Here is a 14,896-nt window from a genome sequence, read left to right as displayed (position 1 = left end):
GACTAGCAAGACTTATTTTGCTTACCGTAGTTCCTAGAACAAAGTATGCGATGACACCAGAACAACTCTTTTGATGGTATAACTATGTCTACACTTGGACTTTTGCCAGCACACTTAGGGTGTGTAAGGATGTGTGACTTTTTTCACCCCCCTGACACAGCTGTGCCAGCCAAGCGCAGACCAGGCCCCAGGTTGCCAGTCAGAACTCTGGCATGACGGCTGCACTTCCCGGCCCTCACTGCTTCGCCTGACAGAAAACTCCAAACAGCAGCAGCCACCCGAAGCCGTGTCCCTAGCCTCAGCAGGAGCTTCCATAAGAGCGGCCAGACGGGGTCAGACCAAAGCTCCATCCAGCCCTGTGTCCCGTCTGCCGACAGTGGCCAGTGCCAGGTGCCCCAGAGGGAACGAACAGAACAGGGAATCACCCAGGGATCCAGCCCCTATCGCCCATTCCCAGCTTCTAGCAAACAGAGGCTAGAGACCCCATCCCTGCCCGGCCTGGCTACTAGCCGTGAATGGACCCACCCTCCCTGAACTTATCTAGTTCTGTTCCCGTCCCCTGCGCTGCCCAGGCCCGTCCTGTGGGTCGCGGGGCAAGCTGGGCTCACCGGCAGGCTGCGCGGACCGAGCGGCCAAAGGCTCAGTGTGCCAGTCAGGAGGAGACGGTGCCGCCATGCACGCCGGGATTGGGAGGGAAGTGAGGCTGGTGAGGTGCATGCCGGGAGCGGATCTGGCTGATGCGGTGCATGCTGGGATCAGAGGAGGAAGGGGGTTTAGTGCCAGCGCGGTGTATGCCGGGATCGCGGCGGGCGGTGTTCGGACTCAGAGGCCCAGCGCGGGGCGGCCGCTCGCTTGGTGTCTTGGGACGGCGGCGGCGACCGTTGGGGCGGCTCCGGAGGCTCCTACCCGGCGGGGATGGCGGATGCGGCGGCTTCCCCGGTGGGGAAGCGGCTACTGCTGCTCCTGGCGTCCAGTCCGGGTGAGGGTGAAGCGGTGGGGCTGGAGCCGGGGCCTGCCCTGCCCTCTCGGGCTTGGCGGAGCGGCACCGTGCGGGCCATGAGCGGAGCGGTGCCCCAGGACCTGGCGGTGAGACCCGGCGGGGGAAGCTTTGGGGAAGCCCGGGGCCTACACGGGGGGCTTAAGCGAGCGGGGCGGCGACGGCAGGGGGGTCCCGGCGAGGCCTGGTCTCGTCTCCTCCCCCCGGGCCCATGCGGTGCGCGGGGGGGAGTGCGGATCAGTCGTGGCGTTTTGTCCCCTTCCCCCTGTGGGCTGGGGCCGTTCTTCCCGCGGCGCTGGGTGATGCCTCAGGTTGTTCAAACTACCCCGCCTCCCCCATGTTGCTTCGTACTCCTGCCTCGATAACGGCCCGAGGTGTTTAGCGCAGCGCCTTGTTAGGGGCATTTTGCGCCTACCCCGTCCAGTGTTGCTGGGAGTGTTGGGCGTGTTTCGTGTATCATCCTCTCTTAGTTTGTTTGCAGCCTATGTTTCACTTTCACTGTAGTTAGGCGCTAGCTCAGTTCTGCAGGATTTGGGTCTGGCAGAAATAGCTGGGAAGGTTTAACCCAAACTCTTTCTGTGTGGATTAGATCAGCAAGTTTTTTTTTTCTAAGTCAGCCTTTCTTTGTGGTTTTATACAATGAGGCTCTGCAGAGCTGAGAGGAATTTCATTGCTGCTACTGTTTTCCAAAGATCAGATGTAGCGTTACATGTTACTTAGCATCTTGACTTTGAAATACAATCTGGCCACTTGAAAATAGTGTATTGTGCACCCACACTGCATTGACTTAAGATACCTGCACTGAAGTTCCCCACTCACTCCGTACAGATACATCTGTAGGCTTGAGGAGCCTGACCACAGTGGGATGGGGGTGGCTGAATATAGGAGTGATTCCAATGGTTGTGCTATCTCATTTGGGTAAACGCATCTGTGGGGGGAGGAGTTTGGCTAATAAGGTACCTGTAAAATCTACAACTGTAATATTTGTAAGAAGTAAATTCTGAAATAGAAATGAGAGGTTTCTGATTATCTGCTAGGGTGGGGGGTCTATGGATTTAGGCATTGCAATACTGAACATCGAGGTGCCTAGAAAATCACAGGAACAACACCATGATCCACAAAATTGAGTTACAGGTTTCAGAGTGGTAGCCATGTTAGTCTGTATCAGCAAAAATAATGAGGAGTACTTGTGGCACCTTATAGACTAACAAATTTATTTGGGCATAAGTTGTTTTAGCCCACGAAAGCTTATGCCCAAATAAATTTGTTAGTCTCTAAGGTGCCACAAGTACTCCTCATTTGAATTAAGCTCTTAAGCATTCTGTACAATTTATGGGTAGAGCTAGATGTCCAAGAACCCAATCCATGAAAACTAGCAGGCCAGGCAGGGAGCCACCTAAGCTAGCCAATTGAAGGTGCCAAGGAGCAGGGTATGTGCTAAGCCTTTCTCACCCCTCAGAGATAGGTACCTAAGTCCAGGTTGCAGGGAGGCACCTAGCTATTCTTTCTGATCCATGAATGGGCAGGAACCTGCCACATGGAGTCAAGTGCGTTAGGTGCTTAATGCTTTTCTTGCAGGAATGAGTTAAGCACCTGCCTTTCTCCACACACAGGGAGGGAGCTGGTGGTGCCCACTATATAACTTTTACCCCAGTGGTTAGAGAACATGTCTGGGATGTGGGAGACCCAAGTTCAATTCTTCCCCCCTCTGCCAGAAGGGAAGAAGTGATTTGAACAGGGGTTTCTCTTCTTCCCCTCTGGCATAGAAGGAGGGAATTAAACCTGGGTGTCCTAGGCAAGTGCTCTAATGACTGAGCTGAAATTATTAAGGTGAGCAACTTCTACTACCATTATCACTTCCTCTGGGTGGCTTTTGAATGGGACCCAATTTGTTAGGCGTGCTTCGAGTTTGCCTATCAGATCGGGCCCTGTGTGCAAGTTAGGCAGCCAAACACCTGTCTTCCTTTGATTCATGATTTGCTCTGGGACTTAGGTAGGAGGTAGGTGTCCTGATGCCTAGAGCGAGGCAGCATCGTGCATGCTTGGAGGCAGAAACTTAGCCACTGTGGGAACTTTTACCCTGAAATCTTAGTCATTGAGTCAGTTTAAGTGCCTACGAGATTTGAGTTTTGTGGATTGCAGTGGAGCCAAAACTGGGACTTAAGTGCCTAAATACCTTTGTGGGTTGCACCCCTAGTGTCTGGGTGCATAAAACCTTGTTAAACACATGATAGCTGTTTTTGGTAGAAAGGTATTCAAGTTTGTTTATTAGCATAGACAGCATGTAGTAGATTCCTGTCATTTGGAAGCTTTAGACCTAATCTGGGGAAACAGAATTGTTTCTAATTCTGCAATACCGAAGACTTATTCTGCTTTCAGTTTGAGGAATTCATAAACAAAGGTATTCCATGATGTACTTTCTTTTTTGTTATTTTCTTCTGAAGTTCAGTCTAACAGAGTTGAGTGAATTTGTAGACACACTTCTCCCAAAAGGCATCTCTAATGTTTGCATTTGGATTTGACCAATTTTTGTCCACAGGTACTGAGAGCACATTGGTACATTGAGCCTTTGGTAACTCAGCCCATAAGGTGAAAAATCAAACCAAAATATGGGGACAAGTATCTTTGCCTTCAGTGCTCTATATCATAGCACTTATGTACATCCAACTTGTTTTCCCTTTATTTTTCTTCTTGCTCCCTCCCCATTGCCAGTGATGTCAGGCTTGATAACCCTTTACTCTCCTCTCATAAGTATTTATCTTCTTCCAAGCTGTCTGTGGAACATCCTTCTTGAACCTGTTAAAGCTACCTCCCTTGCCATAGTCTTTGGTGGCAGGGAATTTCTTCTGTCATATCACCTATAAAAAGCGTGAGGGATGATAATATACATCTAGGAACAAAGAATGTAGCCCATACTTGCATTCCGGGGGCTCTGTTCTAGGAAGCTGAGATTCTGGAAAAGATTTGAGGGTCATCGTGGATAATCAATCCATTTGCCCACACCATTATACTGGGACTTCATTTTCATCTGATGTTGGCCCTAGGGTGCATAAATAGTGGAATCTCAAATAGGAGTACAGAGGTTATTTTAACTCTGCATTTGCTACTGGTGTAACCACTATTGTAATACTGTGTGCAGATCTGGTGCCCACAATTCAAGAAGGATGTTGATAAATTGGTGAGGGTTCAGTGGAGAGCCACAAGAATGATTAGAGAATTAGAAAAGATATCTTACAGTGATAAACTCAAGGAACTCAATCTATTTAGATTAACAAAGGTTGAGGGGTGACTTGATTACAGTCTATAAGTACTTAACTAGAGAACACTTATTTAATAATGACAGGTTTCAGAGTAGCAGCCATGTTAGTCTGTATTTGCAAAAAGAAAAGGAGTATTTGTGGCTCCTTAGAGACTAACCAATTCTCTGCTCCTTGAAGTCTTTAAACCACGATTTGAGGACTTCAGTAGCTCAGACATAGGTGAGAGGTTTTTCGCAGGAGTGGTGGGTGAAATTCTGTGGCCTGCGTTGTGCAGGGGGTCGGACTAGATGATCATAATGGTCCCTTCTGACCTAAATATCTATGAATCTATAACGCAAATGCTGAAGACATGATTTTAAGTGAGGTTCTGGGCTGCGTGAGCACTGTGTCCAATATGTTAATATACAAGTTCTTTGACTGTTTCAAGTTGCTTTAATTGTAAACTCGCTCTTAAGGAAAGATTGCTATAGCGCATTATCTGCTCTACAGGCACATCTCCCAAAAGCAGAAACCCAGCCTTTGCTGGGAATACTTTTTAAGAGGGGAAGAGTTTCAGGGCTGTTTCCTCTGACCAATTTCTGGAAGGATAGTTTTGTTACTTTATCTGTCGTTCTTCAGAGTTTTTGGAGGGCTGAGATTCTAACAGCTTTTTTTTTTTCTTCTGGTGGGGAGGATGTGACCTCTTTAAGTGATGCTGCTCTCAGCTCATCCCATCTGTAATTTTATACAGGTTTTATACAATATTGCACCCCTATTTTAACATCATCTTGGTGCAAGGTTTTCCCATTGAGCTTTGCGAATCTCAGAATCACTACATGGGGGAAGATTTTCATCAAGTAGCCTGGTTAGTTACTGCTATCATAGTGCAGCACCTGGTGGTGTCAGTGTGTAGCACTTGTTTGATTTTTGTTTTGTTGGGCAACCTGCTTCCCTGCCTGCTAGCAGTCTGGGGAGTAGGAACTTTTGTGAAATTGTTGCCCATGGTATCCGCCTGCTCAAGAGCGCTGTAAGTGTTGCAGCTCTCATCCTGTTTCCCTCCACCGCTGAATCTTATATCGTTGCTTTCTCACTACCGCTTACATATTCCAGAGCCGAGGATAGCAGCACAATAGGAACTGCCACTACTAGGGACACTGTAATGGTTGGGTTGTCTACTGTGATCCTTGGTTGCACATTGTTCTTGAGAAAAGGTTCCATCAAGCTCTGTTTTGGAGTTTGGGTTCTCTTGCCTGGGGCTTTGGTGACACAAGAATGAAGCCTGGTCGCACAACCACATAATATTTTGTAGACACGCTAATTTATTATACACACTTACAGTTTAAACTCCCTTTCCATTATAAAGCTAGCTTTTCCCTCTGTACTCTGACTTTGCTAAAGTTTAACCATTTTTCCTGAAAACTTGTTTGCAGGGTCTCTCTCAAGGATAGAATTTTTCTGTGACGTTTGAGGGAAATTGGACTAGGTGTTTCAGAGATTAAATAGTCCAGGGCATCAAAAGGGCTAGTGCTAAGGGTGCTTAATGATATCTGGCTGTAAGCAACAGCAATACATAATAAAAGTTTCTCCAAGTCAATCTATGCCTCTGCTGAGGTTGTTTAACTCAAATTTAACAGTCCATCAACACTGAAAATGTCCACACCAGCTCTCCCACATTAAAATTCATAATGACCATCAGCATTACAGGTATTCTTAAAAATAAAAAATCCAAGGCATGCTTTTTCAGCGTGTGGGCCACATCTTAATAACAAGATTGTCTTATGGACATCTTTCTTCTCAGTGGCTGGAACAACATGGGACGCCAATGCCCAAACATTACGCTCTTCTACCTCAGCACTCTGTTATTCTGTGGTGGAATATTGCCCTCCAGAATGGTCTCACTCGTCTTGCACAAAAATGATCGACATACAGCTTAATTCCACCATGCGTATTATTTCAGGCACACTTAAATATACTCCTCTACCATGGTTACTGGTTCTCTGCAATATTGCTCTGCCCAGTGCTTGCAGAGAGGAAAGCGTAGCTAAGCTCGTAACAAAATTGTGTGATGTGCCCTATCTACCGTTAAAGACTTGTTTAATCCACCACGTTGTCATCTGTCCTCACATTGCCTATTGTGGATAAGTTTACTGGGTGAGGGATTTACAGTAGAGGGCACGTGGCGAGCTTCAGAATCTGCAGAGAAAGTGACCAATAACTATCTTGTCTCAGACCCCACTTGGTGTCAACCTGGGTTTGATTTACTGCAAATATAATGAAAAGGAGTACTTGTGGCACCTTAGAGACTAACCAATTTATTTGAGCATGAGCTTTCGTGAGCTACAGCTCACTTCATCGGATCCGATTGCAACCGATTCATTGCATCCGATGAAGTGAGCTGTAGCTCACGAAAGCTCATGCTCAAATAAATTTTTGCATAAAAGTGCGTTCTTGGTTGTTATAACCTTAATACATATTCTTCACAACTCAGAGATAGATTAGGTGTCATTTTTAGAAGGCACACACTATACATTTTTAAGTGATTTATTTTGGAAACTTTTCAGATTAGTTTTACATCTGTATCAGAAAATGTATGATTGTTTGGTTATTTCATTTACCAAAGGTAATTGAAGCAGATAGTTCACATCCCAATGACTTCATAAATATCTCCAATTCAATGGGTTAATCATGAATATTTGGAGGATTTTCTTGCCATGCTGTATTAGGAGGAAAACATCACCAGACAGACATTTAAATTGTTTTATTTAACTAAAACAACAACGTTCCGTATTAAGGAATTTTTCTTCAACATCAAACGTATAATATTTTAACAAAACAAGCATGAATTTTTGAATTTAGTTACATTCAAGTTTTCTAAAAATTTTTTTTTTTGTTAAAATTGTTTAACTAAAATAGTTAAATGAAATATTAAAAAAAAAAAATTAAATCCACTTTGTCTGCTAGGTCAACATGAGAAACTCAATATTGGCTTCTGCAGTTAACTCAGTTGTCTTCACCTTCATTTTCCTGTTTGTTCATAATCTGGAAAAGAAAAACAAGCTTTCTTGCTTTTCAGGTCCCAAATGATTTCTCAATTTGGAATGAATTAGTCCAAAGGAAGAAAATATTCTTTCTACACCGGCAGAAGAAGCTATTGCTGTTTAAAAGTGAGATGATTACTTCAACAGTCTCTGGATCCAAGTGTTTAAGTGACTTCCACCAGTTCACTGGTGTGACTTTCTTTAAAACCTCTTCAGCAAACATATATTTTTTTTTGAATGGTTCATCCTTAGCTCTGAAGTTTATTATAGTTGGCATGATGAAGGGATGATTGCTGGATGTCCATGTCGTAGCCAACTCCTCCTCTTCAGCAGTTAAGGTTTGACCCTGGTACTGCGTATTGAGAATATTTGCAAGAAAATGAACTGGAGATAGTGCTTGTCCCATTAGGTGTTTTATTGCTGATGCTCCTGAAATTTGGAAGGAACGGAGCGAGATCTTAAAAAGATAAATATGCAATGACAGTTAAATTACAAGCATTAAAGAAATGATTTCCCTGTATTTTGTTCAAGGCTACAGAAATAGGCTTCAGGGTACTCAGCGTGTGGTTAACATTTCTCTTAAGCCCATTGTTGAGAACTTTGTCTGTGACTGTGTCATCTATTTTTTCACGATTTTGTTCACAAACTGCCATCAAATTGATCAGTTCTTGATATAGTGCTCAAAACAGTCCACTGCTGAGTTCCATCGCACATCTTGTGGGGGAGTTATCTTGGTTCCTCCCACTTTTTTCAGAGCAGCTGCTGCAAAGTGGTTGATACGGAAGTATTTTGCAATTTCAACATTAGCCTTTATTTCTGGAACACTGAAGTCTTTGGCTAGGAGGTACAGCAAATGAGCACTGCAACCGTATGTTATTAGCTTGGGACTCTTCTAAATTTCTTCTCATCTTGGATATATTTACAGCATTGTCTGTGACCAAGCTGCGTACTAGACATTTTGAATTTTTTTCAGTTTGTTATAGCTTTTACTGCTACTTCTTGTCAGTATTCTGCTGTGTGTACATTTTCTAACATTTCAATTGTTTCTGTAAGGAAGACATTTCCTTCTGTTGTCGCACAAGCGCACACAACAGGATCATTGTGGACATTGTTCCACCCATCAAGACTCAGGTTAACAATTTCACCCTCTTGACCTTTTGCACACTGCTCAATTTCTTTCATACGCTTTATCCAGCAATTTGCCTGCCACATCTGCTCTGTTGGGTGGACTGTATCCTGGTCTTAATGACTGAACCATTTTAAGGAAGTGTGGGTTCACAATCTTATGGAAAGGAGAATTTGTTGCATGAACAAACTGGGCAATTTTTTCATCAATTACCTCTTTGTAATCTGCTGGTTCTTATCACAAACTTACCTATGGTTGTTTCTGGATGATGGAGGTTTTTTTTTCCCCCTTTTTGCTACGGGTGATATACCGTGGCTATGTGACATACATGATGTGAATGAAAACTATCATTGGCAGATAACTCTGGAACTATAGAAAATGATGGTGATCTTGAAGGTGGATAGTCTTCAGAATCCTGTATGTTGAGGGTGGATTCTCTTAAGCAAAATAAGTGAATGCAGTTATTTAATTATTACCAGCATACTGCTCACTTAGTATTACTCATTGCATTCACTGACACTCAGTACTACTTTAAAGGTGAAATTGTAAAAGGAAGATCTGCCTATTTCAGCTATTTATTTTTTATCACAACTACATCTAAAATGATAGTACCATAGAGTAACAACTATATTTTTGCTCAAACATGAGAATTCAAGAATAGTTCAGAAGGAAGACCTTAAGTCCTTAAGAAAGAAGTATGAAATAAAAGTTTACCAACGTGAAGATCCTGCATGTTCAGACATGTTCCTTTCATCATCTTCAATGCAGCTTCCTCTTGAGTGGTAACTGCTAATTTACAGACAATCATAGGAGCTATAATTGGGATTACTTTGCATTTATCAGCCTTGAATTTCATCTGCCATTTTATTGCCCAGTCACCCTAGTTTTGTGAGATCCCTTTGTAACTCTTAACAATCTGCTTTACTTAACTTAGACACTCCACCTGAATTGGCAGAGGACCTATGGAGGTTTGTGCACCAAAAGAGGTCACCGCCTGTAGTGAAGAAGGACGCTGATCACTGTGAGCTCCCAAGTATAGCTCTGTGTCAAATGTATGATGGGAAAAGGGATTTTAATCTAGTCTGTAACATTTTTGAACAATAAACAAAAGCGATAAATCTGGTTTGTAAAACAAGAAAAATTTGCAATAATGCAAAAATTAAGGGAGGCTGGTAATGTGGGGGGAAAATGGCCACAAAAAGTATTGTTAGAAACATAAGGCTAGCCAGGAGAGAGTATCACAACTTCCTAGTGAAACCTCCCAGTTTGGGACAGGAGGAACACTAAGTTGAAGGAGCAAAGCTTGGAAATACAGGGATCCGCCCCACAATTTTTGGTTAGGTCTGACTGGTTAAACTATAACGGGGTTTTGGCTACTGAGTGTGTAATAGGATCTGTGAGAGTAGAGGATACTGGTTCAAACATAAGTTATTAGACCAGACATGCTAACAAGGCTATCAAATTGGGGATCCAAAACTGAATCCCTAATTGGTCTCAAATGGAAACAGTGACTGAGGAATGTGCACCTGTGGGGAAAATGGACCACTGGAATTCAGGCAAGTCTTGATAGCAGATCTAATAGTGGATGAGTGTGTTTGGATTTCATCATGGCTAATTATAATAAATACCTGGAAAGGTGTATTACAATTTCAGTCTGTGGAAATTCCTTAAAAGTTGTAGTCTAGATGAAAAAAACTGGTTTGCAAAATATTGCTTTGCAAGGAACAAGTGATCCTGCCTTCAGGAGCAGAAACCAGAAAGGCAGCTACATGCTGTAGTAGCTTTCCAGCGAAGGAAAGATAGGGAGTGGTCGAAATCTGTTTTTGAGATCCAGGATGCTATATGCTTAAATGAGCAGCAACAGAACAGCCTAAGAGACTTTCTGGTTTGGAATTGGGAGTTCTTCTTCTGATCCAACAAAGATGTAGGTTGTACTGCACTATCCAACAGAAGATTGATTTCCTCCAGTATCGGTTTATTTAACAGCCACCTCATAGTTTATCAGTAGCAAAGAAGGAAGAGGCCTTATAGGCCATTGATGAAATGTTCAGTTATATGCCTTCCTGATACCTTCAACCAGTCCTTGGATTTCATCCACAGTTGTGATTAAGAAAAATGTAGCACCAGATTTTGTGTGAACTACTGAAAACTAAATGAGATGACTTTAAAGGACTCGTATCCATTACCATGAATGGATGATGCCCTGGATGCTGTAGCAGGTTTCTGGTTTTCCATACTGGGTTTTAGAAAAGGATATTGGCAAGTAACTCAACTTGCTAGGGAAAAGGCTGCTTTCACAGAAGGACAAGGCATCTAGCAATTTAAAGTGGTGGCTTCTGGCTTGTACAATGCCACTGTCACATTTGAGAGAATAGTAGAAAAGGTATTACATGGCATGCCTCTTCATGCCCTGTTTATTTTATGTAGATGAGATCCTGGTGCATGCTAAAACTTTTGAATGAGAAGTGATACCTTTACAATGCTACGAATTACACCTGATAGGACACGCACACAAATGCTACGAATTACACCTGGTAGGACACGCACAGTTCGAATCTAGGCTGAGGCACATAAACAAAGTCCACAACTGCAGAGTTCCCAAAAACCACCAAGTTTATTATGCTCGAGTGTGGTGCCCCCCCTGCTAGCCAGGAGAGGACCCCGAATACAGATTATACAAAGGTTATATACCTCTTAGCAAAGCATGTTGCCCTTGTGCATCGGAAACCTTAGCCAATAAACAAACCCTTTTTCTTATCTACCACCTATCCCTGCTTGGTGCATTCCTCGTGCTAAACTAGTATGTTAATTACACAGCATGGTCCTAAAGCAATGCATCAGTAACTTTTATTATCAGGATGGGAGGCCTCACATCAAATGCCAGGAGACAGGGAGTTTAGGGACTGACAAAGAACAGATACTGGGAGTCAAGGCAGGCTGGAGACAAGGAGGAGGATTTTCACAGGAATGCAGTATTTAAGTATCTCCTCCTGGTGCATGCTGTGCTTGCTTTTAGACAATGGTGGGCCCCAAACCAAAATGGAGTCACATGTGCTAACTTTTCCTTAACAACAAATAGTCTTTCTGAAACTGAACCTAAAGAAAGGAGTTGTTTCAAAGATTGATTCTGTGCCCAAAGTAACTTCAGTGAGCAGGGGAATTTCCAATGACAACCAAAAAAAATTGGGGCTGCATAGAACTGACCAACTCTCCAGACGCTCTCAGATACATAAAATTTTGTAGGGCTTCGTTCCTGTGGAAGAACGTGGATTTGCCAATATTGCACGATTGTTGAATAGGTTGTGTGAAAAATGGGAAACCATTTCAGTGGTCAGCAGTGTGTAATTTAGCATTTTCAGAATTCAAAAAGGCTCCTGTGATTGCTCTTGTTTTAGCCTACCCTTGTTTCAAAATGTCTCTTCGTATTGGATATAGATGCTAGTGCTTATGGATTGGTGACAGTATTGACACAAGAACTCAAAGGACTTGGGGTGGCTGGAAGGAAATCAGGAAGCAGAAAATTCCAAAGAGATTTGGACGCGAGGAAAACCTTTTTGGATTGGTGATGGGAAAATATCCTGACATTTACTCTGTAAACATGTGAATAGTTAAGATTGCATCATTTGTAATTTGTTAAATTAATTTTTCTGTCTGGGATGGATTGTTTAGAGTTGTCACTATTTTAGGCTCTGTTGTGATGATGGGCAAAGTTGAGAACCAGGGTGTTATGGATTGGACATAACCACTACCCTTAAATTAAGGGAAGTGGATGTCTGAGCTGCAGCTGCTACAGTGGCATAGCTACAGTGCTATAGCTGTGCTTTTGTAATGCCATAGTGTAGATGCTTCCTATGTCGACAGGTTTTTCTATTGATATAGGTAATCCATCTCTCTTGAGAAGGCAGTAGCTAAGTTGACAGAACACTCCTTCCATCAACCTAGCTAAATCTACACGAGGGTAGGGCGGTTAGGTTGATGGTGCTCAGGGTGCAAAATTTCTCACAGCCCTGAGTGATGTAGGTAGGTCAGTGGTTTTCAACCGTTTTTTTTTATTTGCAGACCCCTAAATTTCAAATGGAGGTGCAGATCCCTTTGGAAATCTTAGACAGTTTGCAGATCCTCAGGGTTCCGTGGATCACAGATTGAAAACAACTGTTCTATGGTAATGACAACATATTGCGGACCCCTTAGACGTAGACTGTGGACCCCCAGGGGTTTGTGGACCACAGGTTGTAAACCACTGAGCTAGGCTGACTTAAGCTTTAGGTGTAGATCAGGCCCAAGATAGAGAAGCTTAATAGCCTCTTACATGGAATTAGAAAGCTGAAACAATACAAGCCTCCACCCAAAACACAGGCAAATGTCACTGTCCAAAACACAGGCATATGTGAGTAGAGGGGTTTCACTGGCTATTGTTTGAGTAGAGGTGCGTATGAGAGACAGAAAATATGACAAACAGGCATAGAGCTGGGAGCAGTAAAAGCCAAGGATGCACTCAGAACAAACACTGGGAATATGATGCTGAGACACGTTTTGGTTTAAATGGTGACTGAAAAAAGGTCTTGGAACTGTGAGCAAAGACACTCTTGTTTGATTTTTGCTGTGTTCAAGGAAACAGGACCTGATAAATAATCAGAATTGCATCAGAGAAACACCTGACTCTATCCCCCAGTTTCTGCCCTTGACTGGAATAAACTGCAAGACCCTGAATTTTTGGCTAACAGCTCAGGTACAGTGGGATTACAACAAGTGGTTTTTTTTTAAATGTACTTGAGCAGGCAGAAAAAAGGAGAGTCGGTACTTGTGACCAATTATTTTGCTGTATACCACTACCAAGCATTGCTCAGTGGCCCATCAGTGAGTGGCACATGGACCAGTATTTGGGAACTGTTAACTTAAGGGAATTCTCAGGGAAAAAATTTCATTAATGTAGGGTGTCCTGGAAGGTGGGTATGGAGAGCTACTTTCCTCTTTTTCAAATTATTAACTTTTTGCTTTTGAATAGTACTTTGTGTATAGACAGTTTCACTGTTGTATAGTCATTCTGGTTGTGCAGGTCTTTCGACAGCAGCGGATGAATATTTTTCTTAATGCAAAAATATATAAATTACAAAAAAAAAAAAATTTTGTATAACCATAGACATTTCAGAAGGAGACCTCTGGAGGAAGGAAACTTAACATGAATTTAAACTGACTAAATTTAAAGTTGGCAGTGACCCCTTAATGTTGTAAATATAAATTTACCTATTCCTATTTTTTTTTTTAGAGGGAAAAGAGATTTTAGAAAAGTTGTCCCCCCCCCCCCCCCAACTTCAGCTTGGAAATGGCTGTTAAAGCAACCATAGTAATAGAAAATAATGGAAATACCTAATTATGGTTACCCCCAGACCATAACAATTTGCCTTTGCATTTCTACCTTCAGAACAACTGAAAACCTGGAGGAAAAACTGCATTTTTAAAGGTTGTCACCAGAAAGAGGTTTTTGTCTTCTCCCAAAAATGACCATGTTTGTAACAATGCCACAAAAGGCATACAGGGTTTCAAAGCTCAGTGTTTTCATATTGTAAAATTTATCATAGATGTGCATCTACTAAATCTGCTACTGCAAACAGTTTAAGGGTTGGATCCAAAATTAGGTAGCTGACACGCAAGGATTCAAACAGAGTAGTTTCGTTATGGAGAACTGGCAGACATTGCCTGTATGCGTATGGTGTGTGTGCGTGTGGGCACATATATATATATATATATATAAAATGGGTTTTTTGCCTGCATGGTCAAACATGTAAACAGAGAAAGACATCAGTTCTATCCTTTACTGTTTTATGTGTGGGACTCAAACAAAAAGGAAGGTGGCCATACACAGCAGAGTGGGGAAATACTTAAACAAATTTATAAACTTTATTAACACTAAGAGATAAAAGGTGGTTCTCTTTTGTCACAGGAAAACATTTAAATAACAGTAAATAGGGACACCACTGTGTAAACCACTAACAAAACTGCAGAAGTAAAATTATTAGAAAAATATTGATGTAATATATTGTGCTAAACATAGCTATTTTGTAAAAATAACTTGTGCATAATGAACACTACCCACAGGTTATTTCCTTTGGCCTTGTCCCCTTCCTCCCCTCCTCAGATGGGGATGGATACTGGTTGTAAATGTCTCTTGAGGAAATGCAGGTACATGTCCTCTGAGGGGTTTCAGGGTCTGATAAAGACTGCTGTTTGTGGATTCCAGAAGCCCCAGTATTGTCCAGCTGGAGGGGTTTCTAGGGGAGGATGCACACACTCCACAGCAGCAGCTGGAGGCAGAGGAGTATGAGGAGGCAGGCGGGCACTGCATTCTGTCAGCCACCATTCTTTCTAATGGATTCATTAAGGAATGCTCCTGTTCTCTATTATGTCTTTCCTCCTCCAAAAAATGGTCAAACAGTCTCTGCTCCTGGCCGAGGGCACTTTCCCTAAGAAAATCCCGATGTTCCTGGCTCTTCCTCCT

At 42.7% G+C, this 14,896-nt stretch overlaps 1 protein-coding gene across 4 annotated transcripts in view; it reads left to right on the top strand.

Annotated features, from left to right (window-relative positions):
* The first annotated feature begins 814 nt into the window (after window positions 1-814).
* KDM3B (lysine demethylase 3B) overlaps window positions 815-14,896 on the top strand; it is a 135,985-nt gene continuing 121,903 nt past the window's right edge. For 3 of the 4 annotated variants that reach the window (XM_077823742.1, XM_077823740.1, XM_077823739.1), the window contains exon 1: window positions 815-1,086. In XM_077823742.1, coding sequence (XP_077679868.1) covers window positions 916-1,086 — 171 coding nt within the window. In that variant the 5' untranslated portion in view covers window positions 815-915. The remainder of the gene's footprint in view (window positions 1,087-14,896) is intronic. The other variant, XM_077823741.1, reaches the window with a different exon arrangement.

This window comes from Eretmochelys imbricata, chromosome 8, assembly GCF_965152235.1.
Source record: "Eretmochelys imbricata isolate rEreImb1 chromosome 8, rEreImb1.hap1, whole genome shotgun sequence".
Taxonomy (NCBI): domain Eukaryota; kingdom Metazoa; phylum Chordata; order Testudines; family Cheloniidae; genus Eretmochelys; species Eretmochelys imbricata.
This window is presented reverse-complemented; position numbering and strand designations above follow the sequence as displayed.